Source organism: Squalius cephalus, assembly GCF_949319135.1.
Source record: "Squalius cephalus genome assembly, chromosome: 3".
NCBI classification, from domain to species: domain Eukaryota; kingdom Metazoa; phylum Chordata; class Actinopteri; order Cypriniformes; family Leuciscidae; genus Squalius; species Squalius cephalus.
In genome coordinates, this window is record NC_137124.1 from 16751815 (window position 1) to 16768268 (window position 16454).

General features: G+C 37.7%; 2 protein-coding genes across 2 annotated transcripts; one reads left to right on the forward strand and one right to left on the reverse strand.

Annotated features, from left to right (window-relative positions):
- Window positions 1–155: 155 nt before the first annotated feature.
- ajuba (ajuba LIM protein) lies at window positions 156–8186 on the reverse strand. Its single transcript, XM_079867854.1, has 8 exons — window positions 5527–8186; window positions 4406–4507; window positions 4205–4272; window positions 3534–3596; window positions 3314–3444; window positions 1675–1726; window positions 1526–1594; window positions 156–1409 (listed from the first exon to the last, which is right to left on the reverse strand). Exons 1-8 carry the CDS (start codon window positions 6998–7000, stop codon window positions 1305–1307), a joined length of 2064 nt encoding a protein of 687 aa, XP_079723980.1. The 5' UTR covers window positions 7001–8186; the 3' UTR covers window positions 156–1304.
- Window positions 8187–9507: 1321 nt separating this feature from the next.
- On the forward strand, window positions 9508–10845 carry mrpl52 (mitochondrial ribosomal protein L52). The gene is made up of 5 exons (XM_079867855.1): window positions 9508–9676; window positions 9933–10002; window positions 10274–10341; window positions 10528–10592; window positions 10677–10845. Exons 1-5 carry the CDS (start codon window positions 9643–9645, stop codon window positions 10821–10823), a joined length of 384 nt encoding a protein of 127 aa, XP_079723981.1. The 5' UTR covers window positions 9508–9642; the 3' UTR covers window positions 10824–10845.
- The last annotated feature ends 5609 nt before the right edge of the window (window positions 10846–16454 follow it).

Here is a 16454-nt window from a genome sequence, read left to right on the forward strand (position 1 = left end):
GTAACCTTTGTAGAGAAGATAGCAAGAGGCCTTTTAATATTATTTTAATGTTTTAGTTTTGAAGATAAATTGCAAAATATTCTCTTTTTGGATTATTTTCTTTATGAATGTGCAGAATGTACAAAGAATAATAAAAAACGGAAGGAAATTTTTTTGGGGGGATGTGTATTGAAGTTTTTTTCATTGATGCCAAGAATAATTGTGGCAATAACCAGCAGCAGTTGGAGAGGATACTACACTATAAATTGCTAAAGTCAGCAGTGACATTTACAGGTCCAGGTGTGGAAAATATATTTTCTAAAAATGATGTTCAGATATTTTCCTTACAGCTTGTCAATTGATTTTTCCAGACTTCAGAAATCCATTCTGTAGCAAATTAGTTTTTTTTTTTTCTAGTTTTGCTCTAAAATATTGTTCCTATATAACATTGTAAATATTGTTGCCTATATATTGTTCTTTTGCGTGTTTTCACAGGCTTAAAATTGAATACAAAACGGTGTGAAACGTCAGTCTTTTGAGTCATTTCTACACTAAACAAATCTAATCATTCAGACCAACAGCATTCAATTGAGAAATTACCCAGAAAGCTTTAGAAAAGAAAGAAAACTCAGTGACGAGTGACTAAAAAAATCATCTATCCATAGCAGCCTTCTTTCATTAATCCCATTAATAATGGTCATTAGTGTTTGAATTCTCTGATTTTTGGATGTGTGAATTGCACAAGAAAACAACACTCATTCATACACACAGATATTTATTAATTAAAACAGATACAGGAATGTTTTTAACCTTTTGCAATCACTTTATTAAAAAAAATTCTCTTAATAGGTAAACATGTTTAAGTGCAAAATCTTTGCTAGTGATATTAAATATAAAAAAAAATGTTAAGCAAAAAAATCCCTTGTTCTTTCCCTACAGCAAACAGTAGATATGGGAGTAAAACAGTGTTCTGTGATATTTCAACTCCCTCTAGTAATGAAGCAGGCGATAATCTTAAACTCCGAGAACTTGTATAGAAATATTTTGTTCAGCAGGATTCAGTTGCTGCATTTCCCAGCCACTAGGGGGTGATAGTTTTTACCAGTGCTGGTATTTGCATTTGAAATGTACTATGACCTCATGTCTCAGTAAGAGTGTTTTCTCCCCTCTCACTATCTTCAAAAATAAGAGTTGCCATAGAAGAGACACACATTAGAAAGGCAACAATTTACAGTGGTCACTAGTGTGCATATGAGAGTACAAAGTAGTTTATGTTGGTCAGGCACATTAGTTCTCATTTCAGTGTGTGTCGTGAGGGGGAAAGGTTATGTGTGACACACCCTGGTCATGTGGCAAGAGTGGCAGAGGAGGTGGGAATCCAGAGGGAAGCACTGAGATCCAAGCTCATCGGACAGCTGCTTCCCACACTCCTGAAAAAGAGGAAGACAGGATTACAAGCCTGTGCGATAACATGTAGATACGCTCTTATCTGACGCAACAAAATGACGACAATCGGCTTATCCAAACTACTTTCCAAAATACCTACCTCACAGTGATAGCACTCAAAGTGATAATCTTTGTTCATTGACACCACCCTGAGGATCTCCTCACTGCCCTGAAACACACACACACACAAAATCAAGATCTTGAACATTCTCCTGAAAGCATCTGTGAAACGACTAGGGAATTATTTACCTCAGCAGGTAATATGGGTTGTAAACAGGCAGCGCATTTGGGAGCAAATGTCCTGAGGAACAGAAGAGAAAAAAAAAAATGTCATCCACATTAACAGCTTGTAAATGCAAATGTTTTGGAGGTGCCCAGTGATGATGGAACATTCAGACACCGCAACAATCAGGCGACACTATAGGAATTAATAGCTGACTAGTGTGACAGTCTTTTGCTAAACTTTTCACAAAATATCTATTAAAATCAACTGGCAACTGCTATGCTATCTTTTAAATTCAAATTAATTACTATCAATTTGATTGTGATTATTTCACAAAAAAACTGATTATTTTTAATCGGAGCAACATTTGTAAAACTTAAACTTTATTTGACCAAAAATACAGTAAAAACAGGAATATTGTGAAATATTATTACCATTTAAAATAACACTTTTCTGTTTGAATATATTTTATAATTTAATTTATTCCTGTGATGTCAAAGCTGAATTCAGCATCATGACTCCAGTCTTCAGTGTCACATGATCCTTCAGAAATCATTCTTATATGCTGATATCAAGTAACATTTCCTATTTTTATCACAGGAAAAGGTTGTGCTGCTTAATATTGTAGAAACTGATACATTTTTTAGGATTCTTTGAATAGAAAATGTAAAAACGATATATTTTTTTTAAATAATTTTTTTGTAACAATTTAAAAGTTACTCAATTTAATGTGTCCTTTCTGAATAAAAGTATTCATTTCTTTAAAAGAATGGTACAGGGAATTGGATCAACATGCTCCTTTTCAATTGTTTTTTTCTTCTTCTTCAGTAAATAGAAAAACAATGCATGGTATGTAATGCATTAATCTTCAACACTTAAATAATACACCAATCTTTTAAAAGAGATAAAGGCCATTGTATACACACTGCCGTTCACAAGTTTGGGGTCGCTAAGATTTTTAATGTTTTTAAAAGAGTCTAAAGCTGCGTTTATTTGATTAAAAATACAGTAATTTTTTTTTTAAAACTATTTTCTATGTGAATATATAGTAAAGTGTAATTTATTCCTGTAATCAAAGCTGAATGTTCAGCATCATTACTCCAGTCTTCAGTGTCACATGATCCTTCAGAAATCATTCTAATATGATGATTTGATGATCAAGAAACATTTATGATTATTATCAATGTTGAAAACAGTTAATATTTCTGTGGAAACTGCCATACATTTTATTTTTCAGGATTCTTTGATGAATAGAAAGTTCAAAAGAACATAATTTATCTGAAATAGAATCTTTTGTAACAATATAAATGTCTTCACTGTAACTTTTGATCAATTTAATGTGTCCTTGATGAATAAAAGTGTTAATTTCTTTAACTTCTTTAAAAAAAAAAAAAAAATTCTTACTGACCCCAAACTTGTGAACAGTAGTGTATATATATTTTTTTATTTTTTTATTTTTTTTTACTTTGTACATATTGTATGTGGTTCTACCACACTTTTAACAATTTGATTAAAAAATAAAACAAAATAATTAAATATTTTTAGCAATGTTCATCTCACGACTACACCTCAACAGCAACAAATCTGGAAAAAAAGGGTTTCGGAGCAGTAGTTAATGTTAGACAAATTGTCATGTCATTTGTAACACTGTTCAGTCTAACAGACCTGTTGTAGTCAGAGACGCAGTAGACGTTGTTGAGGTAGTCCACTGTGAATGGCACTCCGTCCAAAGCCTTTGAGCAGACCGTACAGCGGAAACATCCTGGGTGATAAGAGTTCCCTAGAGCCTGCAGAATCTGAGTTACACACACAAACAGAGAGCTGTGAACACACACTCTACACAACCTTCAAACACTGACACTGACCTCACGTAAAAAACACAAACCTGCTCCAAGATGAGGTGACCACAAACACTGCACTTCTCAGCTGCATCCTGGAAGCCTGAGAACTAATGGACACCAGGGAAAGATTAGGAAAAATAAATGATTGAATATTCTTTAGATTATTATTATAACAGAAAAATATTTTTTAAAGAAATACTGAATATAAAAGAGTGTACAACATTTTAAATAATAACAACCGTACATTTAAAATATATATTCTAAATATCATCATCATCATCATCATTATTGTTTAAATTATTAAATAAATGAGATATATTTGATATATATTTTAATATATTTTTTAAACAACCTATCTTTTTAAAGTAAGACATAAATTAAAGACTTAAAGAAGGAAATATTAAATTATAACATTTTAAATATATATATTATATTAAAATATATTGGTGGATATTTTTTCGCAAAAACTAGAGCATACTTCCACATCTCATTAAGAAATCCCATTGTTTTTTCTTCTTTTTTTCTTTCTTTTTTTGAGTGGCAAATGTCCTTTTGGATAATTTTTTTTTTCATATATTATTTTTACACACACACACACAAAATTTTAGAACAACTTCAACCCCTAAACACTGGTTAAAATGAATATGAGAATTAACACATGAAGTCAAAATGAAAAAAAATATATATTTTTTTTTTAGCCTGAAGTTATTCTTACCATGTAATCCTCTTTACAGTAAACCGAGCCACTGACATTGTAAAAGTCCTTGTTTCGGAGAGTTCGCCCTACAAGTAAAAACAAGATAAGAGATGTTCAGACCGTCATGAGAGATACTGACCCAAATGAAGAGGTACTGAAATACTGGCCTTGGTTTTGACTCAGTGTTACACTAATGATTCCTGGGGACTGATAACTCACCACAGGAAACGCATATGAAGCAGCGGGTGTGATACAGGCTGTCCAGAGCCTGGCAAGCATTATCTGCACCATATACGCCTTTACCACACTTCACACACGTACCTGAAAGCAAGAATACAACCACAAACACTGTTTGAGTATACTATAAACAGATGCATCACAACACACACACACACACAACTCTATTTAGGACAATGAGGTCATCATCCAATCATAACCAATTACATAAAACACGGTGGCAGAGCTGTCTGGACTCAAAAATACATGTCTCTGCATTCTTCCCCCATAATACCAGCCAGTGGGTTTGTTTCTTGTAGTAACAGTACACACACACACACCAATAAATCTGACCTGAGCTCCACAACCCCTTCATTACTTGGAAAAAAGGCTAATAGACTGTTGGATACAGGAATTAGATATTGTAATGTGTCGGAATGAGGTAATGTCTTAAACTTTATACAGGTGCTTTTCAGACAACAGGGAGGTTTCCTCGTCGCAACAAAGCACTACACACACATAAGGCACAAACACACACCCTACCCTCACAATTAAATGTGTGAGAGAGCCTTCCCTCAGGACTCAAATACCTGAGCTAAACAAGCACACGCCAGCACACGCTAGTGCACGCTAACACACATGAACACACCCTCGCTCAAACTGTGGCTGGTCGAAAGCTGAGAGCGCTTATACACACACACAGCCTCTGTCCTACTGTATTACTCACAGCTCTTTGGTATGACCAGCGTACCACAAAGCCTGTAATTTAGGGTCATGCATAATCACTATGCTCGTTCTAGGCGGATATTTTTGACTTTGGAGTCTGTTCAGAATACTATGTAGCCTTGGGTGGAGGGGTTATACATTCGCTCGGTGACTTGCAAGTTAATTATTATGGTTAGTTAGAGAAACGGGCTGAAAAAGGAGGGCTAGTATGTATTTTTGAAGTCTGAATGGATGCGTTTTATGTCTTGCTTTTTGCTTCAGAGAATGTTTGCAGGTTTTAGCAGGTCTGAAGCAGTTTTCATCTCACCACATCACACACATTCACACAGTCTATTGCCAGAGAGGTACATCATTAGTCATAAACAAACTAGCCAAATTGGATGAGTAAGTGATCTCACCAAAGTACTCCTGTCTGTCCGCAGATATCGACGATTCCCTTCCAGCTGACTGTTCTTCCAGGGATTTCCCTGGAACTCCGGCCGTGGCTGGGGTAGATGCGGAGCTGGCTAGAATGGTGGTAGACACAGGTTGTTCTTTTAACGTCAGACCCCCAAGTAGCGCTTCTCCCTCCAGGGCAGCATCTCTCAATATCAGGCGGGTGAGCTCCTGCTGGTAGCGGGTTCCTGGCAAGTCGGAGTGTCGTGCCCTCTCGCCCACATCGTCACCTCTTGATCCCCGCTGGTCAATGGGACCCCATTCTGGTTCTGCTCGGTGGAAGGTTGCAGTGTGTGTGCTCAGTGCAGGCGGATACGAGTGGCGGCTGTCGTGCGCACTTCCTCCCGACACTGTTTCCCTCCAAATCTCCACAGGGGGCACTCCAGTTTTCCCTGATGCCAGTACAGAGTACACCTGACCCGAGGTGGCGCCACCGAGTTGGGTCGAGGAGAGCTGCAGCTGCTGGCCGGGCCCAGGTGTATGGCGGGTGTCGTAGCCCAAACTGATGCCGCTCGTCCGGTTACTGCTGCACCGACTTCCCATGGGACTCCCACCGCCGCCGCCCCCTCCACTTGCGGTACTGCTCGCAAAACTGGACCGAGGGCTCGCCAACACGGACTCCTGCAAGCTGAAAGAAGAGCAGGGGCTCAACGCTGGTGCAGGGGGGAAGTAGAAACCCCCTACGCCACTGTCATGGGTCCTCTGCGGCGGATGAGAGAGGGAAGCCGGGCGTCCGCTGTCCCAGGGTTCGCCACCCGAACTCAAACGCTTGTAGAACAGAGCTTCCTGCAGGGACAAGCGCTTATGACGCTCTAAGTCGTGGAGGAAGCTGGGCTCCATGGCAGACGAACGGGGGTACGGGTACGGAGGTGGTACAGACGACAGCGGAGGCGGCTGAGCGAGAAGCTGTTGGCGGCGAACAAGCTGCTGGAGCTCCAGAGAATAACGGCGCTGCTTCAAGGCCTCACGAGAATTTGGGCTGTACGCCCCCAGCGGGTCACCTTCGCATCTGGCCGAGTCACCTCGTCTCAACTGGTCACACATACTGCGGCCCTCGGCCGTTTCAGGCAAGTAGCACGATGCTCGCTGCTGGGGCGACCGGCGCCGGAGAGGGGCGAGAGTAGACGGGTGATGTTCGATCCCAGGCCCACAGTCCTCAGGTACAGCAGCCGAGGTGGTATTTGAGGGTGTGATTCTCTGAGAAGAGCCCAATTTGCCGGGTCTTCCAGCTGACTGTCCACACACCTCTACGGAGGCGTGAGGGAACTGAGACGTGCTCACGGGTGCATTGATCTGTGTCGCGGTTCCATTATTGGCATTGTTGCTATTACTGTTGTTATTTGCGTTGGCCAAGTCATTTTTCTTTTTGCTGAATTTGACACTTCCAGAGTCACTCAGTTTGAGCTTTTGCTTCAGTTTGCTGCCAAGTCGATCCATTGTGTTTTAATATAAGCTCAACTACAATATAAAATACAAAGTACGAATTGAACTTCTCTTAGATGCCACCTGAAAACGACTACAGTTTAAATAGTATTCTACATAAATACAGTGAAATACAGTGTGGACACAAGCACAATTCAAGTGATTCAACAGCAGATGAGATAACAGACCAAAAGATATGAGACAACAATAACAAAACAAAAAAACAAATCCACATAAAAACGAAATGTTAAAAACTAATACTTTCTGATGAGCTACAAAAATAAATATTTAACTTTGAAGATAAATAAAAAACACTATGACATTTTCTGCAGGCTACATGTCGTACTAGTTAGACTTGAAAACAAGCAGTTTGTTTCCAAACTGTTTGCTTGTGATGAATTTGCTGGACATGCGTGTGAACAGAAGCATGTTGATCCATTTGATTGCGATCCTTTTTTTGCAGCTACTTGTGGCCTTGTCTTCGGCAGTGAGCAAATGAACGTGTGGGAACTACCGTCAGGCTTCAAAGAGTCTTTAATTCTCGTCCCAGACTCGCGCAGAACTGGTCCATTCAAACGACGAGTCTCACAGTCACATCCGCAATACTGTTGTCGGAACCTCTCGCAAGTCTTGTAATTACCACTTGGATTTTGTCTCTGTGGATTTATCCTAAACGGCACTGCCGGTTGTTTAAAAAAAAAAAGAACAATAGAGTTTAAATGCTGAATAAATTTCCAGCGCGTTAAACACACAGGTTATGGGATACACCACGGCCCCTTCCTGCCTCAACTAGCGGCTTTCAAAAAGGCAAGTTGAAAACGTTTATCTGTGCGGATAAATGAGTCGTCCGTATCCGCGAACTCAAAAGCGTTTATTCCTCAGCCAAAAAAGTACAAGGCATATCAAAGCCTCTTGTCGTCCCGCAGAATTTGTCCAGTCCAGTTTGAAAGAAAATGACCATTATTCCCCAAAAGTGGAAGTCTTCAAAAGCGCGTAACAACACGAAAAAAAGCTGTGCAGCGAGTCGAAGAGAAGATCGCGTATCGCTCACCCAAACATATTCGCATAGATAAACACACACTGCGCAGCCTACGCCGGAAAACTGTGCTAAAATGTTCAACGTAGAGTTTCTTTCTTTCCAAATTTTTTTTCCTTCCTCCCCCTTTCTTCTTCCTCTGTGGCTTTTTTTCCCGACCGGAACACCTTTCCCCCGGGCAGCGCGCATGAATAGCATCCCACTATTTCGTCACACAGACCAACTTCTTTAAACAGACTGTGCCCATTGGTTCAGCCTCTGTTTGGACTTACACAAACAACCTTGACATAATCGCACACTTTTTTTTGAAATCTCTTAAATGAAAAAGACACATAGCCTACATTACGCTAGTCTACGGAGAAAGAACGCGTGGTTTAATTAGTTGATATAATTAAGTGAACTATCTGTAGGCAAAATGAGACAAACTCAAAAATAAAGGTAAAAGCAGCCGTGAATCAAATTGTTTATTTTTTTGTTTAGAACACCGTAAGATGTTTTTATTACACATAATGTGGCTTCACGTGACGAAAATTCGAATAAGTGGCGTTTATTAGATTTAAAACAATGTTTAAATAAACGGAAACCTAAAAACGTGTAAATGGCTCGAAGACCTTACATATTTTCTGTGTCATTTTTCCAACCCTAAGGCCTAATTGGTCGTGTCGTGCCTTTCGTCTGTGGAATGTGCGGAGGGATACCTCGAAGTTCCCTGGGACAGCGTGAGGCGGCTGCGTGTGTGCTTTTCGCGAGCGCAACAATGTAACTGCTTTTCTTTTCTTCCCTCGCGGAAAATGCCTCTCACTGCTCCATAGTTACCGAGAGGCATAAATTCCGGTGACAACTGACCTGCAGTCGTATGGTTACTGTATTCAACCCCACAGAGACCCTAAAAAGACCCAGTGCTGTTCTTTTGTTTAAAACCTCGTTTTTTCCCTACCCCGGAGCTCCCTCCTCCCATTCTGGTCTTGTCTGCAGCTTCTCCTGCGGTTTTGTGGGAGCGCGCACGAGCTCGCGCGCACTGTGGCGAGTGTGGACTTGTCTGGGAGCGCGCGCGGGAATGTTTCAGCGCTTACTCAGCACTGCTCGAGCCAGAGGAATGAAGGGGATCGGCGGTGCTGAAAGACAAATTTAATATTTAAGCGGAAGGTGTAAAGGCCGTTCTTCAGAGGCGCCTCTGTGTCGTGTTTTTACAAGATGTTTTGTCACTTTAAGACTGTATAATGAATGAAAACATACCAGTCAGTTATTCCAATCAATTTGTGAATGAGTCAAATAAGCAATTCAATTCTATAGACTATTTAAAATCTATTCTAAACACCACACGGAGAACATTTGTATTGTATACATAAAAAGACATCATAAACTCCTGGTAGCCACAAGGTTTCCCAGATTACACGTTGTAACACGTTTTATGTTAGCTTATCTGTTGTTTTGAGATCGAGTTGTGATTAGAAAGGCTGAAAATAAACTGCAGTTTATTCAACAGGTGAATCAGGCAAGTCTGTGTTGTCTTTAATGAGACCACAGCATCATCTACTGGTAGAAATAAGTCACGCCACCTTACACCATTGCAGAGTCTTTGGTTTGTCCCTCTTGCTCACCGTAGTTGTTATAATCCAAAATGGCAGTATCCTTGAGGACGATTTGTACCGCAGGTGAGACAGTCTGTTAGTCAAGTTATAGCTTCTTTTGTTTCTTTTTTTAACTTGTCTTGCTTTTTGCCAAATTTCTGAATTATGTTTTGGGCTCATGAATTATATCTGAACCTCGCTTTCAGCCTGCGTGTTAATAAACGTCCATGGTAGTAGCCTACACTGTGTCAAAATGTAACAACTGATGAGTGAACAGTAATATTTTTTAAAACAGTAAATTCTTATTAATGGGTCATTTTTATTTTCACATCATTTACAGTGTCGAGGCAGTCAATACGCTCATTTTCATCGACGTGTGTGAGCCATGCAGGAAACAAGTGGAGACTGGAGTGAGTTTCCTATGCAGTTTGACTATAACAAATTGTATTTAAAAAAGGCAATTAGGTTGATGACTAATAAGAATATTTAAGCTGATATGAAATCCAGTTTAAACAAACAAACCATTTCTACAAAAACAATGTGACTTAATACCTGCTGGAAAAAAAACTGATAAAATCACAATGTTTGCATACATTACATTCTATTATGGTTAATCTTGATACCAGTGTTTTGGTTTGTTCAAATACATTCTCCATTGCCCTGCTCCCTTTTTGTCTTCAGAAATGGTTTAGCACGTGGTGGATCAGAGTATGGACCGATAACAGATCTAGCTGACTGGTCATTTGCAGGTGAACTTTATTTTATGTTTTCTTGACAGCCAAAAGCAAAAATGTGGTGTTAAGCACAGACGTATTGTGCTTGTCAATTCTATTGTATGCATCAGTTGTAAGGTGTTTGTCAAACAGTAAATCTAGGAATGTAAATATGAGCTCTCCTCTGACAAGGATTTGTATCATTTGTTATGTGATTTTCAGATGGAAGGCCTGCACCTCCACTGAAAGGACAGATCCGCAGACAAAAGCAAAGAGAGGAGTTTGCTGTAAGACTCTTTTTTTTTTTTTTTTTCTGTTGATTTTTAATTACAGAAACAAACATTGATGTTTACATTTGTGTCTCTATTTAGAGAAGAGCAGTGTATCTCAATGCAGAGGTGGATGAAGGGATGAAGCGATGGTGTGAGAGGAAGGAAGCCGAGAAACAGAAAGAAGAGCACGTGAAATCCTTATTGCTGAAACCTAAGGGAAATTTATTATTAAAAAACAAAAAATAAAGATACTTGGGGACAAAAAAAAGCTTGTGCGTGATTTCTGTTTCTAAAGCTAAACACACCAACACACTAAAATAATTCATATTTTCTGTTATAGTGATGGGAAGAAGAAAAAAACAATCTTTGTTTTTTATTATAAAGGTGGTCATGCATTATTTTGTTGGAGCACAGTACATTGTATAGGCAGGGGTTAAGCAGATGCTTTAGTATTTCCAGTTGCAGGGATAAAATCTGATTGTTTTGCTCAAGGGTGCAGTTATGATAGCTTACAGGTCATAAACCTACAAATATTTAGACTGGATTGGATAAAGCCTACTGAATTTATGTTTTGCATAATCTTTTGATCTGGCCTGTAGTGAATATTCATTGTGCCTTTATTTGAATTTCTTTTAAAAAATAATATTTTATGATTACTATTATATACTATTTCAAAGGAGAAGGTATTCAAACTTTTGACAGATACTGTACATTCAAATATATTTACTCACATGCACAATTAAAAGGCAATTAATGCAGTTTATCCCTGTTTGATTTAAGCTGAAATTGTTTGAGATGGCTGTGAAATAGGGAAAGGTATCCCTAATATGTGTTATGAAAGTCTGTTCCCACTGATCTTTATTATGTGAAGTACAAAACTGGAAAAAAACAATACTTAGACACTGCATTGCATATAATACATTGATGCTTTTATGTATTGAAAAGTTTAGGGTTGTTAAGTATTTTTTTTATTATATATTTTGTTATAACATTTCTATTTTATTATATATTTAAAATGCATTGTTTTCTGTCATGGCAATCATGATCCTTCAGAAAACATCGCTTATTATTATCAGTATTGAAAACAGTTGTGAGCTTAAATATTTGTGGAAATATGGATATTTTTAAGGATTATTTGATGAATAGAAGGTTCAAAAGAACAGAATTTATTTGAGATGTAAAACTTTTGTAACAGTATACATTTCAAAAACTATCACTTTTGATCATCATTTTTTTTCTTCACATTTTTTTTTTTTTTTTTTTTTACTTTTTTTTTACCCCAAAAACCTTTGAATGGTAGTGTATTTTATTTTGAAAAAAAAAAAGCTTTTACATTATACTAAAACTAAATCTGCATATATTACATTTGATCAATACATCTTACAGTTAAAAACAGACTTATAAAAATATGCCATATTGACATAATCTCTCGCTCCACTAGGCTGCAGTGTTTCTCCATGCCTCTCTGATGATCTTCTGGCAGCCATTTTTCTCTAACCTTGTCTCTGAAAGTTTCTGCACATAATGCAGGCTGTAATATTCTCTTTTTCAGCTTCCTGCTTTTTAGTATTATTTATATATATTATTTTTCCTAATCTTTTTTGGTTATCTGTTTTGTTGTTTGTTTTGTTTTTACATTTTTTTTACAGACTAACATCGAGATGAGACCATTGCCATTCCATCTCCTGCCTGAGAAAGTAATTAAGGGTGTTGCTATAGTGACTCTATTTTATATTAGCCGCAAAATGCCATTTCGCTTTTCAGAGAACCTCTGAATCTTGAAAATCGATTAGTACGGCCGTGAAATATATAGTAATCATTCTCTGTACAGTAGCTTTTGTCTTAAACATTAATTTGTACTTCTATCTATTTTTAATACTTAGGTCACCGTCTTCGGAAGGAATCTATATGGAACTCCAAAATTCTCTCTCTCTCTCTCTCTCTCTCTCTCTCTCTCTCTCTCTCTCTCTCTCTCTCTCTCTCTCTCTCTCTCTCTTCCAGAGACATATACACACACACACCGGTCTTCCTGCTGATTTCAGCAGCCTCTCTCCATAATTATGGCTCCAGTTGCTGAACTGCAGATTTTTTCCTCTGGAGTTTTACTGGACCCTGGATCAGATTCAACCATTTTTGTCAGCACTATGAAACCATTTTGTTTAAGATGTAAGCTGATAAAAACAACAGAAACCCAAGGTTTCTCTCACTCAGCTGAATACTTCTGAACCACAGTTATGATTACATATATTTTATGTACATAGCTTTAAGTTTTATGGAACCAATATCCTCCTGTCTCCTGGTCTGTTTAATTCAGTTTAATTTATTCCTTGAACAATAATAAATATTATTGTTCAAGGCATTGAGACAAATCAAGATGTGTTTTTATGTACTCATCTTTCACATATTGTTTGATTTCCACCAACAGATTTTTTTTTTCCTTTGTTCATTTCCCCGCCTTTCTCTATCTCTCTCACTCTGTCGCTTTCTCATGTTGTTTTGGTTTTCCACAGAATGAGATCCAGATGTTTTATGAAGTGCAGGAGGAGAGAGAGCAGAGGACAGGAAGGGTAGGAAAGGGACGAAAGATGAGGTGAATGTGCAGTCCTTTAACATACATACAGGAAAAGACAAAAAATCGGGAAAAAGACTGTGGAGAGTTGAAAGCAGACAAGAAACATTAGAGTATGGAGCAAAAGTGTGTGATGATGGCAGATTGAGGGGCTAGAGGTATATGTATGTATGTTGGAGGGCTTCCTGACAGGATATGACACAGCTAAGGTTACAGTATGTGGTTAGCCAAGGGTTTTGGATATAGCAATACACTTCCTACTCGTAAAAAAAGATTTTTACCTTGATATCGCTTTATTTTCTTCACACAACATATCTCATATTTCATATCAAGCATAACCCAGCACTCTTTTTTTCTTGGTAAATAATTAGTAATTTTTTGGGGGGAAAAGTTGTCAACTATTTTCAGACAGCAAATAGTGAAATCGTTTATTATTTCACTATTTGTCTACATCATGTTTTTAAACATCATGTAATTCATATTTTTATACTGAATTTTCAAATTAAAAGTTTGGGACTGGGTAAAACAATCTACGGAGCCCCTAAAGGGACGTGGTGGTGGAAAAAATTTGGGATGGGAGAAAAAATATTTTTCGAATCTTTTGCGTTCCCTAAACATGCAGTGTGTGTGTGTGTGTGTGTGTGTGTGTGTATATATATATAAATAAGATTTTTTTTTTTAAATTTTAATAAGAATCAAAAGTGCTCAGAGCTGAAGACACCCAATGGGGAAAATCTACAAAATTCTTCATGGTGGATTTTAATATACAAAGAAGTAATAGTTTCTATTAATAGAGTACCACCCTCTTATTACGCTCTTACGAAACTTCCCAAAATATTTATTAAACAAACAGGGGTAGGGGATAGTGCAACCGAACTGTCTTCGTAATTCTTTTTTCTTCTTCTTTTTTTTCTGTGGCTGCTGATTCAGGCCTATTTAGGACTTATTTCGTGTTATGGTTAGTTGCTTTTCCAGTATATGCAACTTTGAACTATAGCAATGGGGTTCTCTAAGCCACCTGCTTTCCTGCTCCTCTCCCGCAGGAACACATTTACACAGTCTAAATTGCAAGCAACTGTCCAGGCCACGTCCTGTTCGCCAGCTCAGCGTGTATGTGGGCGTTTGTGTACTTTTTCCCTGGCCATCCGAGCACCAAGCTCACCAAACATGACTAGAGCTCTTCCACACCACCATAACGAGAGCCAGACTTCCTGTCCTTAGCTCATCTGTCCATCCAATAAACAGATGATAGTTTCAGTAAAAATTATAGGCCTATAAGTAATATAAAGAGAAATTACAGGCTTGTGCATGTTTTAAAAATCTACTTGCGGAACATTAATAATAATATTAATAATAGCAGCCACAATTTCTAGAAAATCTAAACCGGATGTTTTTTTGTAGGTGAAGAAATTGCAGACTTTTCACCAGTAGTGGATAGTGTGTCAGAGAGAGAGAAGAAATAGAAGAGTAATTTAACAAGTCAGTTCATGTAATTTATATCATGCTGAACTGGCATTTTTAGTCATCTGACTAATGTACCTATTCAAAAAGAATGCAAAAAGTAACACAGAGTGAAGAGGGATTCAAAGATGAGGGGAGAAATAGATTTGAAAGGGAGGGGACAGGAAAAACAGCACAGAGATGTTTGTGGTGGGCCGTTCATTAAAAAACGCCTCATAAAAGAGAACAATTTTGCTGTGTGGAGAAACGGGGAGGGAGGGAGGGGAGGGAAGCAGGAGGGGGAGAACCGGAAATGGCAGAGCGCTGTTTTTTCTGACTTTGTCAGCTGGAACAGTTTTAAAACACTTTGAAGAAAAGCATACACTCCTCCTTCACTACAAAGTACAGTCATATGTCTCTCTAGTCTGGTCCCTTGTTCTCTCAGATATGAGGATATGTGCAAACACTCATCAGTTTTCTGTCGTCCAAAACAAAGATAGATAGATAGATAGATAGATAGATAGATAGATAGATAGATAGATAGATAGACAGACAGTTAAGATAGATAGATAGACAGTTAAGATAGATAGATAGATAGACAGTTAGATAGATAGATAGATAGATATATAGATAGATAGACAGATAGATAGATAGTTAAGATAGATAGATAGACAGTTAGATAGATAGATAGATAGATAGACAGTTAGATAGATAGATAGATAGATAGATAGATAGATAGACAGTTAGATAGATAGATAGATAGATAGATAGATAGATAGATAGATAGATAGACAGTTAGATAGATAGATAGATAGATAGACAGTTAGATAGATAGATAGATAGATAGATAGATAGATAGATAGATAGATAGATAGATAGATAGATAGATAGATATTTCAGTACATTTGGAACTCACTCATGAGAGAATTTTATTTCTTAAGGTCCAGGAAAGAGAGAATAACGTTAAAAAAAGGAACTTTATTTAATTTTCATTTCCAAGTACAAAAAGTATGAAACAGGCAAAAATGTCATTCCTTTACATTTACACTATATCACTATCATTATAAATATCATTACCATTATCATTGTTAAAAACTAATTCAGAAATGTCTAATAAATGATGTATTCAGTCTTGTTACAGAAAACCCATAGCACCATTACTGTTCATAAATAATTATTTATCTGTTTCTGGAAGGTGGAGAGCGAGAAAAATGTCTCACCTCCAGCCTCTTCTATTCTAGAAACCTGACTAATTTGAAATAAGTCACATTCTGCCTGTGTCCAGCAGGACTTGAAATGACAATTTAAAATAGGCAAGACTACACTAGGAGAACAATAATAACAATAACCATAGTCATAATAACAATGCCAATCATTAATGACGTACTTAAACATGGTAAATACCAAATGCATTGCAATAACAATAGCATTTTGAGTTGAAACAGATGGACAGCTCTGCTCTAGAAGTGTATTTAAAACTGGCCTACTGCAGAAGCTGCTGGGCTTCTCTCTCCCTGAACTTTGACCTTTAACCTTTGACCTTTCACGTACAGCAGGTCTCTACAGTCGAGCCATACTTTGTGCAAATATCTTTGTGGTGAATAAAAGGTGCAAGGAAGGTCAATTAATAGTCCTTCCATTCTATTAATTCAATGGCAAAGGCACTTTCTGGGATACAGGAGGTTTTCACTGGATTAGCAATGTAAAAAGCAAAATCTGAATTAATGAAGCATGTCAAAGTGAGATCAATTAGTGTATAGAACACGTCAATCAAACAGCCGGCCGGCTGGAGTCAAGTTCGGATCTGGAGAGGGAGATTTTCAGAGAGGATAAAGGAGGGATTATATACTGAAGAGAAGACTGAAGGA